The 20,667-nt window shown below is 50.5% G+C and overlaps 1 protein-coding gene across 2 annotated transcripts in view; it reads left to right on the plus strand.

Annotated features, from left to right (window-relative positions):
• LOC144128578 (uncharacterized) overlaps positions 1-20,667 on the plus strand; it is a 146,547-nt gene that overhangs the window by 96,774 nt on the left and 29,106 nt on the right. Inside the window, exons 1-3 of one of the 2 annotated variants that reach the window (XM_077662080.1) lie at positions 9,629-9,718; positions 15,505-15,624; positions 17,822-17,982. In XM_077662080.1, the coding sequence (XP_077518206.1) occupies positions 9,693-9,718; positions 15,505-15,624; positions 17,822-17,982 (307 nt within the window). In that variant the 5' untranslated portion in view covers positions 9,629-9,692. Of the gene's footprint in view, positions 1-9,628; positions 9,719-15,504; positions 15,625-17,821; positions 17,983-20,667 lie in introns of those variants that run through there. The other variant, XM_077662079.1, reaches the window with a different exon arrangement.

The raw sequence follows: 20,667 nt of genomic DNA on the forward strand, positions 1-20,667 counted from the left end.
CAGCTGGGATTTTTCGCGTCCCTCAGGGACGGAGGGAAGCTCTTCGCTGGAAGACAGATAATTTGGCCGGCGTTGGGAGAGCGCTCGCGCGGTGCTCTTCGTTGAGGGAGGGTTTTTTAGGGGAGGAATGCGGTGGGGGAGGGTGCAGAAAATAGTGAGGTAAAGAAAGAATGAAAATGTGTCATTGGATCGGGGGTTAACATACATCAAATGGAATCAGTGCATGGGGAATACGTGTCAAGGGGATGCGAGCAGGTTTTGGTTTGGGCTAATCGGATTCTAAGGAAAAAGCCAAGCCACTGGCTCAAATTAGAGTATGGCAAAAATGTGCGGTTTTGAAGAAAGGAAATTGAGCAGTAACTGTCTCTCTCATATCGGTGGACACATCAACCGTGCCTTGAATGAAGGTAGCAAAGTCGCAGTGAATGTGCACTGACATCGCACAGCACACAGGCGCCTTTCGCGTTTCGAAGCGTGGCCACCGCGGTCGGGTTTTGAACCCGGGTATTCCGGCTGAACAGCCGAGCACTCTAATCACTGAGCGGATTTAAGGAGGTGGGGTGGGAGGGGGGGATGGTCTCCCCTCCTTTCCGAATTTTTTTTTTTTTTGACGAGAGAAGTCCGAGAAATGCATGACTTAATTGCGACCGCGATGAGGTCGGCGCGGTCAAGCGGAGGGTGTGCATGACTCATGGTCGAAAGCTGCCGGAGCAAGTTAGCCGCTCGCAACGGACGACACTCCGGCAAAGGCGGAAAAGCTCAATTACTTACCTCGCGAACTTTATTGTATTTATGGCTTCTTGTACACTAAATGAGAAGAGGCAACGTGAAAGAGAGTTGTTTGTGGCGCCACCGAGCGAGGAAAATTTGCCCGTTTGAATGTCCGGCGTTTTTGGGTTGTCTCCGACCCCGTAACTGACACCTAATCAACATGTCATGTGTTGTCGGGGCCCGGTGACAAGACGCCGTAACCGTTGTCACATTTAAAGTAGAATCTTGCAGCGAGGTTCGCACTTGCGTGAACAGTTTCCAAGTGTTATGAGCGGAGCGAAGGCTTCGAACGTGCGTTTTTTTTCTTTGTAACACTCATGACGGCGACAGGTGCTTTCTTCTGTGGTGTTGACCCGCCTAGGAGGCACTGTTTTTTTTTTTCGGTTCACAATGTGGCTTATTATAAAGAAATAATTTATGCGACGCTGAGGCAACGATCGAAGATCGAGCGTTAACACACCTAACAAACATGTCACCGGTTAGAATCCCTGCCGGGTGCTAGACTATAACTTAACTAGCTCGTTTACGCTGCACGAAACGCGAAATCGTATGCCACCACCCAGAACACTGCGAGAAACGGTTGAGCCACAGTGTTCATATGAAGGTTCGCAAAGACGTGAAATTGGGGACATATAATCCCTGCCGCGAGCTAGGCTCTAGTTTGTAAGTTTATGCTGCACGAAACTGAATCGTATGACACCATCCGGAACATTCTGCGGCGAGCGGTTGTCCCACAAATTTTACACGAATGTGGGGGACTAAGTGGCCCGACTTTGACGCTTGCCAGACAGGGATATATATATACGTGATCGGCATAGCTCAGTTTCGAGTTGTGATGCTCGGGCATCGCGCTGCCGCCGGTTTTTTTTTGCATTATGTAACCACCTCGGTTACCATGGCAACCACTGGTATACAATGTCGTTGCTATGGAGGCCGCCATCTTGGAATCTATCCGTGTAATCAGCGTAACTCGGAGGCTCGAAACGCGACCAGTAAACCTAACGCCCTAAAAATAGAGTAGAGTCCCATTTCGTTGACGAAGTTTTGCAGCGGGCGATGCTGAAGCGGTATTGGGGTGGGCCAAAGTAGGGTTCGTCACCCGGCACGTCCTTGTGGCCGCAGGAGGAAGTGCGTGCGGATCGAAGGCTTGCGGGAAGGAAGCTTCAGCATGTGTGGCGGGTGTGTCACGTCCCGTGAACGAAGGGCTTCGCCAGCAGCTTCTTCGGTGAAGGTTTTCGTGCAACGCTTAGGACACGAAGCCCATCCAGGCACAACTCGGCAGTGGGCTGGCGGCGTAAAGTGCTTTGCAGGTCAAGGCACCTCTGTGGTGTCGTACATCGGGGAACGCCGTTATCTATTGCGTCTCCGCATAAGGAATGGGCACCGGCCGTGACCGCCGGGCTCGTCGCAGAAAATTCCCGGTTTGGCGGTGGTGAAAGCGGCTTATCAAAAGCCGCTTTCTCGTTATGCGATTGTTTTTAAGTGCGGAAAAGTGAGATTGGTCATATTACCGTAGCTTGGCGCATACCAGCACTCAGTTAAGTTTGGTTTGACCTTGTGAGACATTGAAGGTCATTGTCGATGTGATGATCACGGTCTGAAATCAAATGTCGGTGGTCTAAGTCAAGTACTTAGTGGTCGTAGTCATATGATCATGTGGTCATACTACCATAGCCTGGGCCATACCACCCTGCAGTTAAGTTCGGTTTGACCTTGTGAGGCATTGAAGGTCGTTGTCTCATCCACATGGAAATTTGAAGTTTTACCCCGAGAAGTAGAGATCTATAGCTCTAAAAGACTGGCTCTCGCATGTGCCTCGGCGTGCTTTGCTATTGCGGACACCATACTGCTGCTGCGGTGCGAGGAACGGTGGAGTGGCAGCAACAGCTCATGCTGTAAAATGTTCACTTGGACAGCGCGAAAATAATAATAATAATAATAATTGGTTTTTTGGGAAAAGGAAATGGCGCTGTATCTCTCTCTTATATCGTTGAACACCTGAACCGTGCCGTAATGAAAGATATAAAGGAGGGAGTGAAAGAAGAAAGGAAGAAAGAAGTGCCGTAGTGGAGGGCACCGAAATAATTTCGACCACCTGGCGATCTTTAACGTGCACTGTCATCGCACAGCACACGGGCGCCTCAGCGTTTCGCCTCCACAAAAACACAGCCGCCGCGGTCGGGTTCAAACCCGGGAACTCCGGATCAGTAGCCGAGCGCCCTAACCACTGAGCCACCGCGGCGGGTTCGCGAAAACGACAGTCGCGAATCCGGCAACTAAACACTCGAAGGCGCTCAGCGCTCGTCACGAAGTGCAGCAATCGCCGGTCCTGTTGTGTTCTTGTGCCTCTTTTGTCCTTGTTCTTTTCGCGCCGTCCCGACATCATCTGGAAGCTGTGCACCAAGTAGCCCAAACCAGTGTACTTCTTCAGCAATCGAGGCTTCGGAACGGGATTTTTTTCAATTCGCAAGGAGACGTTTTAAGCCTGTTTATCGCCCATTTGTATTGTCAGGTTTCCTCCCGCGTTCCGAAGGAAACGCGAAGCAGCTTTTTTTATTGTTTTTTTTTTGGGGGGAGGAAATGGCGCAGTATCTGTCTCATATATCGTTGGACACCTGAACCGCGCCGTAAGGGAAGGGATAAAGGAGGGAGTGAAAGAAGAAAGGAGTAGAGGGGTGCCGTAGTGGAGGGCTCCGGAATAATTTGCTGCAGTTTTCGAATTGCGGTACACTCAAACAAGAGTACGCCTTTACGGGAGGGAAAAGGGAGTAATCTGTCCTCTAGCGCACACCCTTTCATAATAAACCTGAGTGCGCTAGACGACAGTTTACGCCCTTTTTATTCCTTTCTGTTTAGAGTGTATATAAGCTCCGCACCAGCGAACGCAAGCGGTGCGGCGTCCTGACGTTGTGTGCCACCGTGTGAGCGTGGGAGGCGGAAGAGCTCTCTCATGTCGACAGGCCCTCCCTCTGTGCATCCGGGGGCTCTCTTACCACTCGCCGTGTACCGCGCGTGTCGCCGCGAATTCGTCCATGGCGCGTTTCGCCGTCGTCCGTGCCGGCCGCTGTGCTCATCTGCCTGGCAAATGAGACTCGCGCGAGGCATTCTTAACGAGCTCTTGCCGCTCCTGGAGCGTAGTTCGGGGTGTGCGAATGCAAATTACTTCTTTTACAATGCGAATAATCAGCTTAGAATATAGAATTTTATTTGGAGTAAGAGGCGCAGTTGCAGGGTGCTTCAAAGGTTCCGAGGCCGCAGGGTCTGCTTTTGAGCCGTGTATACGGAGGTGCATTTGCGACAGGCCTGCAGCTCTGCCTTAACATCGCTGCCGGGGTTGTAGGAAATGTGTCACTCTCACCTCGGAGAACTTTGGTTGCGTCGTAGGCGTCTCGAAGTGCGAAAATATATACGGCGGAAAAGCAGACCCCGTGGCCTGGCAACTTTTGACACAGTCTGCGCATTTATTCCTAATATCGTTTACACTCTCCCATGCTTCTGAAATGTTTGACTTTGTCGAGCTATGAACCGGCGAGCCATAGTTCCGTGCACCGCGCTTAAAGAACGGTTCGGACCCGTGAGCTCGCAGGTTGAAACGTAACTCTCTGATTACGAGAACTGTTTCATCGTAATCGCAAAGCGTCCTGAGGTGGTTGGGAAAGCACTGCACGTTAGAGCACTAACTAGTCTTGATAATAATGAAAAATCACTTCTTGCCCCGAGGAAAAAGGATTAAAGGTATCGCACGTTGTCGTGTGAAGATGTCGAGTCTTGCAAGAAACATGTCATGCGTGTAAAAATATTACTCAGAGCCCTCGTGTTGCTCTCGCTTTTGGTGAAGCGTTGCCCGCGATCACGAAAACTCACGCCCGGTATCATTGAGCCAAATGTTTATTGTAATTGCGGGTCCCATACGAAATTCACAGGAGAGGGATCTCTTTTAATCGAATTCTAGCGTACAAGGTTCGATTCGTGTTGGAAATTTTTGAATTTTCGCTCAGCCCTTTAGTTACGCGCGCTCTCTCAGCAATGGCCCGCCGGCGAAATAAAACATTTTTTTTTGTCGTCTCTCTAGCGGGAGCACGAAGGCCCGCGTCCTTCTGACGAGCCGCGCTCTTCGGCACTTTCGAGGGGAGCGCTTTTTAAAAGGGCGAAGTAGGCGCGTGTTTTTATAGCGTGTCCGACCCCTCTCAAGTCGGGAACCGCTGTTGTCGCGATTCGAATCTTCATCGAAACCGCCTCTCTGGCGCTTGCTGCTCGACTTCACAGCGACGGAGCTGCGCCGAAATTTCGGGGTGCATTTCGCCCCCACTGAAAGAGGGCCGCGGAATCGAGAGCTCGCTCCTCCCCCGGCGCCTTTGGCAGCCGGCCAGGCTGTTTCCTCGAGTATTTTTCTGGTCGCCGCGTCATAGCTGCCACAACCACCGGGCGGGCCCTTTTGCATGTTCGCGCGAACAGTATACTGCCCGGGCAGCATGCCGTTCCCATGGAAACCGGCGGGGCGATTTACTTTCCCTACGCTGCCATCTTGCAACGGGCTTCGGCGATTTTCTTGTGCGAGGCGGTTCGAGGAGTGCGCTGGACGTACGGGCGCCCCTTTCTGCGGTACAGCAACCGCCGCGACCCTCTGGCGCCCGGCTGTTGCGGCTGCATCCAACCGCGCTCTTTCGTGCAACGGAGCGACCGGCCGGCGTTATCCGCACCCGGCTCCCGTCCGACGCGCGTGTGTCGTTTTGCGGGCGTTTCGACATCCTTCGCTCGCTTTCCGAAGCGGGGCCTAGGGCCGATGCAGAGCGCGCCGCGGCACGGCGCATTTTTTGTTTGTTTGTTTGTTTGTTTATTCCGCTCCAATCAAAGACCCATTGAGCTCGGCATTCGTCGCGGGACGGCCCTCAATAATGAAGCGCCTGAATGACGTCCCTGAATTCCGGCAGCGCTGTGTGTGGGCCGGAGCAGGAGAGGAGGAGGAGTCAAACCCGGGGCTTGGGCCAGCGCGCACTTAGCCCTGCCCTGTCCCGCAGGTTCACTCGCGCGCGCACCCGACGCATTAGCCTCGGGGCTGTCCGCAAATGTGGCCGGTGAGTGCGAAGCGCGCGCTGCACCGCGGCGTCTCCCCATGGTCGTGGCTAGCGACGGGCAACGGTCCGATGTCCTTGTTTGCGGACGTCTAAGAGCATAATTAAAGAGGTTGTCTTTCGCCTTCTCTGCCTTATTTCATCATCTTCAACGGTAATGTATAGCTACGCCCCCTGCAGGGCAAAGGCCTATACCTATCCCGTGTCCCTTCGATCAACCCGGTCCTGTGCCAGCTGCGGCCACCTTATCCCCACAGACTTCCTAGTCTCATCCGCCCATCTAACTTTATGTCGCCCTCTCCTACGCTTGTCTTCTCTTGCAATCTAGCTCCGTCACCTCTAACGGCCATCGGCTATCTTCTTGCCTTCGCATTACATGGCCTGCCCGTGCCCATTTCTTCTTGACTTCGACTTGGATGTCCTTAACTCTGTCTTCTTCCCTGTCCCACTGTGCTCTCTTCCTATCTCTTAACGTCATAGGTCTGTCATTTTCCTTTTTATAGCTCGCTGCACTGTCTTAAGTTTAATGTCAAGCATTTCCGTTAGCCTCCAAATTTCTGCGCCATAGGTGAGTACTGGTAAGGTGTAGAGTTGTTATATGCCTTCAGCTTGAGAGGTGCTTGTAAATTACTATTCATGACGGGATATCTGGCAAATGCACTCAACCCGATTCTTGTTCTCTTCTTATCACTATATCCTTACGACGGTTCTCTTATTATGGTTCGCATCTGCGGTGACTGCTTGATAGACGTGTTCGCTAACCGCTTCCAATTCCTGGCTGTCTATCGTAAACAGTTGTTCTCTTGCCGGACTCTTGTTATCACTGCTCTAGGTTTCTTCATACTAATTTTCATATTAATTCACCTCGATTCGTCCACTCGTTTACTTGGCAGGGCATTGTCAGCACCGAACTTGAATTAAGGTGTTCTCCAGGGACGCTTATTCCTGCTTCTCCCCTATCCAATCCTCTGAATACCTGTTGTAAGCGTACAGTGAAAAGCGACCGTGTCACCTTGCCTGATTAGTATTTTAAGCGTTTTCCCTGGCACGACTATGGTCGCTGTTCGGTACTCCGTGTAGATATTTTATATCACCCTTACGTACGCTTATTCCACATCATGGTTGCATAATACATGCGTTACTGCTAATGTTTCGGCTTAATCAGTTGCCTTTTCGTGAACTGTTCACATAATGTTTTCATTTTCTAATTAAAAAGGACGTTTTTTTTTCGTCATATATCGTCACGTGTGGCGGACATCACAAAACGCCTAAGGCCTGTTAGCTATAGCTAGCTAGCTGGTTAACTAAAACCTTAAATAGTTCTTAACTGTTACAGGTAGGCGCATTACCGTAATTTGAGGTTTGTAGCCCGCCATCGGTAATAGTCGTGCGAGTTGTTTGGACATAGAAAATGCGGTTGTCGTCGGCGCTGCAGCGTTTTCCGCGTAAGCGGAATGACAGTCGCCGAGTCTTGCATACCTGTAGGACTAAACACAATACCGCTCTTCCAGTTTCATATCATCCGCTGGACAGGCGTGTTAATCGTCGGCTTCACTGATCTTAAGTAAAAAAAAAACGATTTTTTTCTTCTCTCTCTCTCTCTCTCTCTTATTCCTTCGCACCTTCGGGCTCACAGGAGGCGCAGCAGTCATCGGCAAACAAGCCCTGGTTAGTTGTGCATCTGTTTCTGATGGCTCTCAGGATGTGCGACTTTGTGCCTATGGAAGTCACGATCTGATTGCGCTCCGAACGCGGGAATCATTGGCTCCCGCATCAAGGTCAAGTACCGGAGGCCTTGAGAGTGTGGTCACTCTTGACCGCGCTCAAGACATCACCGCGCCAATCAGGCTCGCGCTGCTGCCACGAAGCTCTCGTGCACGGAGTTTTCGTTTGCGACACGCACTACCAGGGAGAAGAAATGGGTCCGGGGATGTAGTGCAAAAAAAGCAGATAGCCGTACATGGAGTGGATTGCGAGGACAGGCAGGCGCAGCAAGGTGCGACGGAGACTCTGGTATGTGCATGAGATTCGGAAGTTCGCGAGGATTTGTGGTGGCCGACTCCGGATAGGGCAAATCGGAGACCAGTCGAAAAGGCGCTCGTCTTGCGGTGGGCGCAATTGGGATGACAACCTGAGCGCAGTTTTCGAAAATTGCCGAAGTGGCACGAATGTTCACCACCGACAAGGTGTGTGTGCATATAATATCGACCGGGAATGTATACACCTATTTCCTTTAGCGGACAAGTGCTTGCATCCGAGGCAGTATCGTATATATGCATTACCTGCGTCGCCCCATGAACTGCCGATAGCCCACTGCGAGCCGTGGAAGCGGGTTATTTTGTACTGCGTATAGGAGACTTGTCCCCAAGCGAAAGCTCTCTTCCCGTGAACTTGGCGCCCTTGTGATGATCCGGTTGGCGGTGCAGACTAGACGGTGGCGCTCTCTCGCGAGTCGTGACCGTCGCGTTCGACCGTTCCCGCCTTCGGTGCTCTGGCAACGAATGCAGCGTTTTCTTCAGGGGACGTGTTCTTGGTCGCGATGCTATCGTTCGGAAAGGGGAAGCCGAAAAACTCGCCCGAGATGGGCTGCGCAGTTCGAGAGAGTGACCCGGGAAGGGCGGCCGGTCTGGCAATTTTCTCTGTCTGTGATGCGCCCGAGACAGGTGACGAGTCGCAATTTGCGCCGATAGGAAAACTGGGCAAAAAAAAAAGAGTGGAGTAAGGCGAGGATTGGTGTTGCGTTCCTCCTGGCTGGTGGCCAGGCAGGAGGAACCGTCGCGCTTGCTTTTTCTAGTCTACTTCCGTCTCTCGAATCCCGGAAAGCGAAGAGAGGCCAAGGGCGATGTGTGCCCCTCTTCGTCCTGGCGCTGGAGCCTCGAGAGTTTTGGTCGAAACTGCGCATATCTTGAGAAAGAAGCTCGAACCAGTGCGACCGCAAAGGAAAGGCGACAACGCATTTCCGCAACCAAATTGATTTATTGACAAATGCGCACTTAAATTTTAAAACGAGGCAAGAAGCGCAAGAGCAAAACAGATTAAAGGATAAGTCTTTCTGTGCTCTCGCCTCGATTATTTCTTGCACACGTATGCAGCCGGACTCGGATTTCGAGGGCTTTTTCAATCGTCTGCAGCCAGGCCTGCAAGAAATTCGCTTCCGTGTACTGCCTCACACGTGCAGTCACACCAGCTACCCCCCTTCAGTATAGGGCATGCTGCTTTCGCCTGTGACGTCCGGCTTTCGGCCCAGGGCTCTCTTCTGGGAAGCGAGGTTGGCTCGCGCAGCCCCTCCAGTGCGTTGCAGCGTCGCCTTCCTCTCTGCGTGTGGTTGTGTCGAGAAAGAAAACAAAACAAAATGGCTGCGACTGCAAGAGGGACGTGTCAGGTCATCCGACGCAGCACGGGGATGAGCCTCGTTGAATGCGGTTACATGCGCACGCGACTGTGTGCCAGTGTGTTCTTTTCTTGCACGGGGGCGTCCAAGTTTTGCCACGAATACGCGAGGTGCACGCAGCTTCGACGGTGCGGTCAGGAAGTGGTCTCGACACGGGCGCCGTTGGGAGCGATCCGGGCCCCGTCCCGATTGGCGTGTGCGCGCTTTTAATTGGCCGCTCTCGTGGAGCGCGGGTGCCTTGCTTCCCCCGCGGCCGTTGGGCCACTCTTGGGTGGGACGTCTTCCGGCCCCTGGACATGCCGGGTGCGTGAGTGCGCGACTGCCTCCCATGTGGCATGCACGGCTGGGCGGAGGATGCGTTCTTTTTCTGCGCTCCCATCTGGAGGAGGCGCCGTCACGTGTGTGCGCGCCTATTTTTGGCGCTGCGGTGCGCGCAGTGCGACCGCCCTCCGGCGGCTATGGCGACCGGATGGGTCTTCGGCCGGTGAGTGATTCTCGAGCTCCTTCTGAACCTCGCCAGTGTTGCGTATGTCGCGGGGAGACGATACCGGCCGGCCGTTCCCAGTTGGTCTGCGTTCCCCGGCCGGTCACTTTCCAGCGGGCGAGCGTTCGCGAAAGCGCCCGGTGCTGTGGAGCTGCGCAACTCCACGGTGCACGCCGTTCGAGAGACGGGCATCGGCGGAGGAAGGCGTTCCAGCCCCTGCGTGCTAATTGGCGGCGCCAAACTAGAAAAGTCGGCTCCCCCCTGCGTTTGAAAAGCGAGGTACTGCGCCGGAGGCAGCGGAACCAGTAGCGCGGGGCAGCCCTATACGGACGTCGAAGACGGGAGAGCGCGCCTGAGTGTATAGTGCGCGGCAGTCGCACTGCCGGGCGCCGCCGCCGGTCGTCTCCCAGCGGAGGCTGGGCCCGGAAGAAGGTTGTCAACGGAGGCGCGGAAACTATCGAGCCCTTGGTGCGCTCGGAACCGCGGGCGACAACGTAACGGGCAAGATCCGAGACCCGCTGCTCGCTTCCTGATCAACCGCGCGTACTGGGTAATACACGAGGCGCCGCGGTTGTCGTCACCCCTTTTCGCCTTGGGTGTCGCATCCGGCAGCTGTTTCTTTTTTTTTTTTTTCGTGCGAAGCGGCGTGGTGCGGTGTTGCGTAACCCAAATTACCCTGCCGGGGTTCGGTCACGTGGTCCTCGTTCCGCGTGTAGGTCGGCACCTGTCACTCCTTAGCAAGCAGTAGCGGGACACAGCAAGCAGTAGCGGGACTTATTTCTCGTGGCCACAAAAAATACACCTTGGCTGAGATGTAACATGGAACTGTTGTAAGCGAACATAGCTGTTGCCGGCTACTTGCCTCCGGCTTACGAAAACTGTCTTGAGTATAGTACGTTTCTGTAACTTTTGCAAACTAAAAAAAAAAATAATTTCTTCTGTGGCTAGTGCACTTGGTGGCCTTTTATAACTTTAAACTGCTTTTCAGCTGGCGCGCTTTCAGAGCACTTTCTAGTTGCTTGCGATTTTTGTCGACCAGAAACCTTTTACTGCCACAAACTCCCAACCACACACCAGGAGCCGTCGGCGTGGTTATGAGAGGACCGAAAGGGATAGAAATACTGTGTGACAAAGAAATAAAATATTTTGACGCGCGGATCGATTATATCAATTACGTAATCAACAATGCAAATCGCACTTGGGGTATACGTCGGAACATTTGTAATGCACCTACTGCAGTCAGACTAACAGTGTACAAGACATTAGTTAGGCCGAAATTAGAATATGCGCCATCAATCTGGGACTCTGCACTTTCGGCACTTACATCTCTCGAACTAATTGCGAATAACTCGGCACGCTTCCTCTTATCCAACTGTAAGCGCACAAGCAACGTTGTTGTTGCCTCAAATACGTCACAGCTATGAAAAAAAAAGGTATACTAAACTGCCACTTCTTGAACGCCGCAGAAAAGCATATCGACTCTGCCTATTTCGTAAAATCTTATCGTCTTCCGAACTAAATCGCCAATTCCATGACTCGTCCATTTTATTTTATATCTCATCGCTTATCGATCACGTATACTGAGATCACAATGGCACTTGTGCCAGCTACTCTTTCTTTTATTCCTTCATCCCGCGCACATAAACTGACTGGAACCGCCTTCTTCCACAAGACGTCGTGTCACTTGCAGTTCCCGTGTTTTTTTTTTTTTTTTCACAATTCACCATGTCACCTTCTTTATAGATAGGCTCTTTTACTGTCATATCTCGGGTTTCATTTTGTTTGGTTTCGCGTGCCTTTTATGCTGTTGTATGTGTTTGTTTTAGATTAGCAACAGATTTGTTTGCATCTTGTTTGTTTTCGCGTGCTTTTTACGCTTTCATTTTTTTTTTTTGCAACACTGTGTAATGCTTTTATGTGATTGGGGGTAGATAAAATTGACATGAAAGGCTTTGCTGCAATGGGGCTGGAAGATTTTACGTTCAAGCCATTGAAAAAAAATGGCATTTTGTACCTTTTTTATTTCTTGCTGTTATATTGAGAGAAAAAGTAACTGAGCGTCACCATTTAGGTAGCATAAGAAAAGACAACATACCACAGGTGGGAACCGAAGCCATGGCCTCCGCTTGTCGTGTGCGGTGCTCCATTCCAACTGCCCTATACGGCGGTTGGTTTCCATTCTAGTTTCGAAAGTCTTATTCACCGCGCTCTCGACTCCCCCCCCCCCCCCCCTCAAAAAAAAAGAAAGAAAAAAAAGCGCTTACGGAAACACTGACGAAAACGATCTGGGATTGCCCTTTAGATTAAGTGAGCCATTTGAAATATGTCATCGGCAAAGTGCGCGCATTTGTATCCTCCGAGCCCACGGCAACGAAAAATTTGTCCAGTATATTGGAAAAGGAGAAGGAAAAGGAGGTTGGCTTGTTTTTTGGGGGAAGGAAATGGCGCAGTAGCGCAGAGGTGCCGTAATGGAGGGCTCCGGAATAATTTCGACCACCTGGGGATCTTTAACGTGCACTGACATCGCACAGCACACGGGCGCCTTAGCCTTTCGCCTCCATCGAAACGCAGCCGCCGTGGTCGGGTTCGAACCCGGTAAGGTTCGACTTCCTGTAAAGTTGTTTCTCGGCGTCTTTTAGCTGTTATCTAGCGAGAATGGGTCAAAGTCGCATCGTGTATACCACTGCCCTTTACCGCTCTTCCCCAACCCAGCCCCTTTGTTCGCTCATGAGATTGCTGCCGTCGTGCGTGCGACTCAGGATCTTGCTTCCCGGTGCCGCGTTTTCGACGGAATTCGTTTGGGCAACCTCTGCGCAACTTTTCCATGCCTCTGTCGCTGTGGTCTGCATGCTGCCAGGCCGCGCAGGGATTGCTGGTAATGAGCTTGCCCGCGAGACTCCATCCGGGCACCGGTGATCCCCTGACTGTCCGCACACGCACTTGACGGACGAGGCGCACTTTCAAAGGAAGGCCCTTTATATAATGTTGCTTCAGGTCTGCTTCACATGCACAGGCCTTTAGCATTCTTGGGCCCCGTATACCACCTCGCATACTCGCACGTTGTGGTCTCCAGCCGTACTCTTTATTCTATGTCGCTTCCGCTCCGATTCCTGCCCCTTTGCATGTTGCACGTACTGTTCGCTTGCTGCACAGCCATCCTCTGTGCACAGTACCCCAACTGCCATTCTCCGCTTCACTGGTGGACATGTGGTTAGCCGATCGGCTGTTCACCCGCTCAGCATGTATGGGTCGTGATTTGATTTTGAACAATGTGTTCTGCACTTTCATGGAGGCAAAACGCTAAGGCGCCCGTGTGGTGTGGGATGTCAGTGCACGTTAATTAAAGATCCCCAGGTGGTCGAAATTATACCGGAGCCCTCCACTATGGCACCTCTTTTTTACTTTCTTCTTTCACTCCCTCCTTTATCCCTTCCCTTACGGCGCGGTTCAGGTGTCCAACGATACATGAGACAGATACTGCGCCATTTCCTTTCCCCCCAAACCAATTATTATTATTATTATTATTATCAACTAAGTGTTCTCTCTCCGTAATGTGCGCGACTCATTCGGGAAGTGGAGCTGCTGCTTATTCCGGAGCTGTGGCGTCTCCATATCTGAGCGCGAAGCCTGTGGCGCGTTCGGCTGCTGAGCACGAGGTAGCGGGACAGAATCCCGGACGCCCGCGTTTCGACGAAGGCGAAGTGCAAAAGGCGCCCTCGTGCTGTGCGGTGTTAAAGAACACTGGAATCACGGGGAAACCGTGGTGGTAGAAATTATTCCGGAGTCCTCCACCGCGATGCCTCGTCCTCTCTTCCTCGTTTCACTCCCGAAGTCGCCGCGGTGGCTCCGTGGTTATGGCACTCGGCTACTATAACCCGAAAGACGCGGGTTCGATCCCGGCCGCGGCGGTCGAATTTCGATGGGGGCGATATTAGCGCGATAGCGTTAAGGAGCTCGTGTCGCAGAAAAGCCGGTGTCGTCGGCGTCGGCCGCGAGCGAAAAATGGCGCATCTCGGTGGACACCTGAACCGCGCCGTAAGGGAAGGGATTTTCCTTCCCTTACGGTCCAGTTCGGGTGTCCACCGAGATATGTGAGACAGGCGTCCTTTCCTCAAATTGTGCAACGGGCCACGCGTCGCGCCAAACGGGCGATGGCGTTCCATGCACCCCTTGGCAACGCTGCAACACGCTGTCTTAAAGACGAAGCTTAAGCGTCCTCCAAATTTTTCTAGAGGCCCGTGTGTTGTGCGATGTCAGTGCACGTTAATGAACCCAAGGTGGTCGAAATGTCCGGAGCCCTTCACTATACGGCGTCCCTCATGGCCCGAGTCGCTTCGCGGCGTTAAACTTCGCTAAATCAAATCGTTTCGCTCCCTCTTTCGTCCCTTCCTTCACGGCGTGGTTGAGGTGTCCTCCAGACGGGAGCCAGTCACTGAGTCTTTCCCTTCGACGAAGCCAGTTGTTAGGGACTTCTAGGATAGGGCGACCCTATAGGTTAGGGGCATAGGGGAATAACGGGCCGCCAGTGCGCAGGACAATAACGCCTCTACCTCCGGTTATTGTCCTGCGCATGCGCACTGGCGCCCCGCTATTACCCTACGCCCCTAACCTATAGGGTCGCCCTATTCTTAAATTCCCTATTAATGCGAGGGCGAAGCCGCATGGGGCTAGAATGCGTCCCCGGGAATAAAATTAGCCCAAAGTCCTCAAAAGCTGCTAATGTTATCGCATTGTCAACACGTAATGGAGTATGTCCGTGCGACATTTCTCACAGCGGAGCCTGCTATATTTTACCAACCACGCACCTGGGCTGGCGGCAACACGTTTCGAGCTCCCGGAACCCTATTAATATGGGTCTAGCTGTTTTGGTAAACAAAGCAACTGTCAAAACATTATGCGGAAGTGACACAATTGGCGCACTTTTTTCCCCCCCTGCGATTAGTTCTACACAAACAGTTCTCGCGAGGGCAGGAAGGCGGCAAACTAAGCCGCTTCTTTTTCTTCACTAGCGCCGCTCCCCGTTCCGCCATGAATCCCCATTAAGCGCGCCGCTGGGAGCCCAGAAATGAGGCTGCTTTCCCGGGCGAAGGAGGAGGCCGGACTTACTCGGGGATGCCGGCGGCTGCCGTGAAGGCCGTCCGGGTAACGGTTTCCGATCAGGCACGCGCGTTTCGCGATCGTTCCCTTGTTAGCGGGGTCACTTTCATTAGAGTCTGCGCCGTTGCCGCCTTCATTTTATTTGGCTTCCTTCCTTACTCGCAGCCCCGGCGCGATCTGCCAAACTGTTGCGTGGCCGTTTTCTTGATTCTGCCGGGCGTGTGACTAGGAAGTGCGAACGTTTTTCTTCTTCTTCTTCTTCTTCTTCTTCTTCTTCTTCTTCGTATTATTATTATTATTATTATTATTATTATTATTATTATTATTATTATTATTATTTATTTATTTATTTTCGGAGAGCTCCAGGCGCGAAGCCGGGACATGCTTCCTCGATTCGGCCGAGGCCTGCGCTGCACGAGTCATACAAAATGGAGTAGCTCGGATTCCCTCGAGCCGAGCGCACTGTACATCGGCCGGTGGCAGGCATTCTGCGCGGACAGAGCAGATCCGACCGGCGGAAGCCCCGTTCTTCGGCGCTTGTGCCGGAAGGAAGCCCCTCGCGCGGCCGTCTCCTGTCCGGCACCGGCTCGCGCTGCATGTGTATAGTTTCGCGATGTTTTCGACCGGCGAAATGCGAGACGAGGTGTGCGCAGAGCTGCAGCTCGTTCTCCCCCTTCTCCTCCCCGCAGCCACGAGACGCGGACGTCGTCGTGGCTACCGCCCGTGGACTCGTGGAGCTCGGCTTGCACGGGGCTGCCCTACGGCTGGGAGGCGGCCGTCGACAAGAGCGGCCGGACATACTTCATCAAGTGAGTGCGCCCGCGGTCCGGGTAACGGCCGGAGGAGAACGCCGTGCGGTGAATTTTCCTATTAAAATAAAATAAATTTAGGGACCCTGTAGCCCTTTACGCACAAAGGGCCAGGCGACGTCTAAGGAACGTCTTAGCAAAAAACTCTGCTCTCTGAAATAAGTTTCACTTCAGACATTTTCTAGACATGGACGGCTTCAAGTTCTTTCTCATTAGTACACAAGGGTAGTCACCTGAAATTTACCTGTGTCCACTAAATAATTTTTTATTTAAATTTCCTCGCTCGTATTGTTTTGGTTTCGGTTTCAACAGCTTATCTGTAACTGTGACATCACAGTCAAGCCAAAGCAACATTGAGGTCACACGAGGCATACAAAAATTACCTATGTAATCACTGCTTCGTTGTTTTAATTCACTCCAGCTTTTATGGCAGCCTGCCCCACAACCTGGCAGGATAGCATATGAATAAGCAGCTATTACATAGCTGTTTTTGTATGCTTCACATGACTTCAACATTGTCTCAACTCGACTGTGACGTCAGGCCATTGTTTTGCTGCTGAAACCGAAGCAGTGTGAGTGAAAAAATTTAATGACAGAATATTTGAACACATTTTGGTGAATTCCACATAGTGATCAATGTTTACTGATGTCTCGTGCATTGTTCCAAAAATCGCACAACAAAAATTTGGTGTCCTTGCTGCATTAATCGAATTGTTCTAGCAGGATGAATATGCCAAGAATGAGATCAGCTTTGTCAACCAGCAGCCTGAAGAAAATTTTCAGAGGTGCCAGTGAAACCTAATCAACATGCAGTGTCTGCAAGAAGCCAGAACACATGACTGCCCCATAGTCTGAGCACAAAAAAGCATCCACTGCAAATAAAACAACAGAAGTTGCGCGCATCAATAGCTTACTAAAAAGTCGTTAAGAACATTTATGGATTTCAGCAAATCATGCTTATTTAAAACCATTTTCCTCTGTGTTTTGAGCCACCTCAATGGCTCAGTGGTTATTTTGCTCAGCTACTGACCCGAAGGACATAATGCTAGAGCCACGTGTACTGTGCCATGTCAGTGCACATTAAAGAACCCCAGGTGATCGAATTATCTGGAGGCCTCCACTACAGCATCCCTTGTAGCCTGAGTCTCTTTGCGACATTAAAGGACTACAGGCACCTAATTTTATTGTGTGGTTTCTTCTGTCAAACGATGCTTTTAACATTAGAATACATGCATTACCTGATGGTAATTGCCTGCAACCGCTGAATAATTTATAACTGAATTTTTTCTCTTATGCGGTTTTGGTTTTGGTTTTATAGACCAAACGACGACTGTGACGTCAAGTTGATGCTGTGGTCATGTGATACACTAGAAAAACTGTGATATAATAGCTGATATGTAGTCTTAATTCACTACTACACAAAAAATGACTTGCCAGCAATTATAGCCAATTTTTATGCCTCATGTGACCTAAACACCAACTATGCATCACAGTCATCAATTCACTGGTGAAACGGAAATCGAAACAGCGTCAAGAAGAAATTCAATTATAAATTATTTAGCATTTGTACGCGAATACCGCAGGGTTCTCCATGTATACGAATGTCTAACGCATCGTTTGAAAGAAGAAAACACGCAAGCAAAAATTTGGTGTCTATAGCCCTTTAAACCCAATAAACTATACACCAAATCTCTTTAGATTTGCCTACCCCACGATAATACGTTGGACAAGGCTTTTTGGAAGGCTGCTCTTAAATTATCTTCTCTCTTGCTTCAATAAAAATCACCACCATGTCTTGATCCTCGATCAGTGTGCAGAGGGTAGTTAAAGGTGCATTTGACGTGCTTAGATCGATCGGCTAGTCTGCTGCATATTGTGTGGAGAAATGGACAACAACAAAGATTTAGGGTCATCACTGTGTAACCCATTTCATAGTATTAATGAAGAGCCACGTTTTTCTGGAGTTCTTCCATCTTTAGCACAGGCTACCTTGATGCACTTGGGCTTTTAGCAAGGGCTTAGGTGCAGTCTTTGAAAGCCATTCAGGTCAAAGTTTCTCACTTCAGGTGTTCAAGTCTACAGAGTACATGAAATCGCCACAAGTCTGACTGCTAGTAGTACTTCAGAGCAATAGAGCCTGGATCAGAGCAAAGGTTGGTGAGCATCGCATTTTATTGGCTGCGGTGTTTTGGTGCAGTCATGTGAGCAAAACGACCACCTACGAGGATCCTCGCAAGGACTACGAGGAAGAGCCACCTCCAGCCCCCAGGGAAGTGGAGCTTTTCCGAGACTCTCAGCTTGGCTTTGGCTTCGTGGCTGGCAGCGAAAAGCCAGTCATTGTTCGCTTTGTGACCGAAGGTAAATGCACACCATTGTTTTCACCGCCATGTTAGCAGAAGGGATGTATACAGTTTTTGTCAAAAGTTTGGAGCCCAGGGGGCGTGCTTCTAAGCCTTGTACAGCTCGGACTCTTGTAGCATTTGTGGAAGTCCTACACAATATAGGAGGCAGGACCAGAAATCCTTTTACATTCAGAAAAGTTCGGAACGCTGGAGATGCATTACGAACCATACAGTGTGACCCTGAACCAAAGCTGTTGGGCTCCAAACTTTTGACAAAGGCTGTACATGACAAATTACTGGCCTTACTCAAGCTATCCTTTACTGTGCTACATATAGTAGGTTACCAAATGACAGCCCCCTGCTTGTTTCTTATATGCGCACATAGTAGATGATGGAGACTTGCGACACCACGGTTCTGTGATCATGTGGGCCTAGTCCACCACTGTCTAGCCATGTGTATCATTTGCCTGTATTTGGCGAAAGAAGGGCATCCTGGTTGTTGAGCCAAAGCCAAACTACAGTTGGCTCCAAGTGGATTCCTAATTGGTCAAATTGGGTTTCCAACTCGTTCCAGTGGGGTGTTCCAGGTAGTCAACCGGAACACCCTTCTGGTTAACATCCCTGCCTTCCTTCGTCCTCTTTATCCCTCTCTCTCAAATGGAGTATGTTTGGTTTCAATTAGAATTGCTTTTTCAGTGGGATAGTCGAAATTGACTGCCAGTTGGACACAGCTATTGTCCAGCTTTTCAACTTGGCGCCCATTTGAATCAGTTTGACAACTGGAGTGCCTAATTGATCTTTCATTTTAATGCTGATTCAATTTGGGCCCCTTCACTTGTGTCCAATGGAAAAATCTATTTGGCTGCCCTGAAAGAACCCTACAGCATTCAGGGAACGTTTCAAGCTTACGCAACTCTCTAACAAACTCCTTGCTATCATCACAGGGACGTAACCTCTGTTGTATACATCTCAACAATCTGATTCTGTATACACTGAAAAAGCCCTGTGGGTGGGATGTCAGCTCTTCCTGGATCCCCAGTATGCATGATGAGTAGAAGCTTGCTACTGTGTTTACGGGTGCTGCGTTTCCCTGGTTGCTCCATAATTGTGAGCTGCAGTCTAGCTATAGTTCCCATAGAAACCCATGTGATACAAACTCTGCTGTTACATCACTGTCATGGTAGCTTTCCAGCATGCTACGTTGAGAATGTCACCTCGCGTAATAATGCCTCACTCCATGCCAGCATTTTGACAGTGTAAGTTTAGCACGCGCGATACGGCAGCATCACGTTGTGGCCAAAATGGGACTGACATAAACTCAGTCAGTGCTTGACCGCCCCGGCGTATTATGCCCACACCAACACCCTGCAAGCTTATGGGCGACGTGAATTTTGTTACGGCATTTCTATTGCCACTGTGGCACGAGTGCGAATGACCAAAGGCTGAAAAGCGTAACTATGCCGCTGCAGACAACCCGCGGGCAGCACTGCACAATTGCGATTGCGCGAGTTGGCTCCTACGGTTTTGTTTATTATGAGCTTTTTCTTGCCCCCTCCACCGCTGCTTATAAGACGCAGTTTGTAGGAGGAGGAGGAGAGACTTTAATGAATACAGGGGTGGTCTGCCTGGTTGTTAGCCTAGAATGTACTCCAGGCAGTTTGTAGATTTTATTATATAATTGTATAGGATCAAAGAGGCGGCAGAGAAAACAGTGAAGGAATGCACGCTTGCTTTAACTTAGCCCGCTCTTCGCACACTCCCGCCACCTCGCCGCTGCCACCCTTTCGCCGACAGCTACATAGGCCGACGCGTAGCCATGGCAGGGCATTTAAAACGTTCTTGGCATGCAGAACGATCGCAAGAGCCACAAAGCCTTGCAAAATCCAAGAAGCCTGTTGCGCTTGTATGAAATAAAAAAAGTTGTGGTAGACAACCAATGTGTTATTTTTTTCTCGCGTTCTATATATGGCTACTATGCTTTCCGCAGCAGAACTTCATGTGCTTACATTTCGATCTGCGCAAAAGCAGAAAATGCCTTGGAAGCATGTTTTTGCTTGCCAGCTACTTCAACAAATCAAAATATGAAGAAGTTTGCATCTTGGCATAGCTTCTATAGGCCTGCCTAATGTGAACCAAAATTTTTCCATACCTCCTGGGTATTAATATTAAGGCAATTTGACTTGGGATCAGGTTGATAACAATCTTACATCTAACTTCAGCTGCCAAGCATTGCTGCTTTCATAAAACTTAGATCAAAGACGCACAAATATTCAGTTGTGCTTTGTGGTACTCCAGGATGCACCAGGCTGGCCCTTTAATCCCGAAAATGTGCAGATTCTCTGCATATATCGGCAAGCTACTGCTACTTTTATTATTGGCAAGTGCGAGTGGTGCCGATACAGTTCTCACTACAGAAAAATCTGAATTTAGCGGCATGCATGAGGAATTAACAGCAGCTTGGGAGTTGGATGAGATAGTTGAAAAACTGTTACCCCCTTACACTTTGAAGGAAGGCTGCAGAGAGTACCATCTATTGCAAAAGTGTACAGTCTACTGCACCCCTCAGCCAAATGATGCGGTGGGCTGTAAACTTTTGCAACAGACAGTACTTTCTGCAATATGCGCAAGATCTGACCATTAAGATCTATACAAACTGAAGGCAGAACTGTGAAAAGAGAGTACCGTTTTCCATTTTCACTTT

This window comes from Amblyomma americanum, chromosome 4, assembly GCF_052857255.1.
Source record: "Amblyomma americanum isolate KBUSLIRL-KWMA chromosome 4, ASM5285725v1, whole genome shotgun sequence".
Lineage (NCBI taxonomy): Eukaryota > Metazoa > Arthropoda > Arachnida > Ixodida > Ixodidae > Amblyomma > Amblyomma americanum.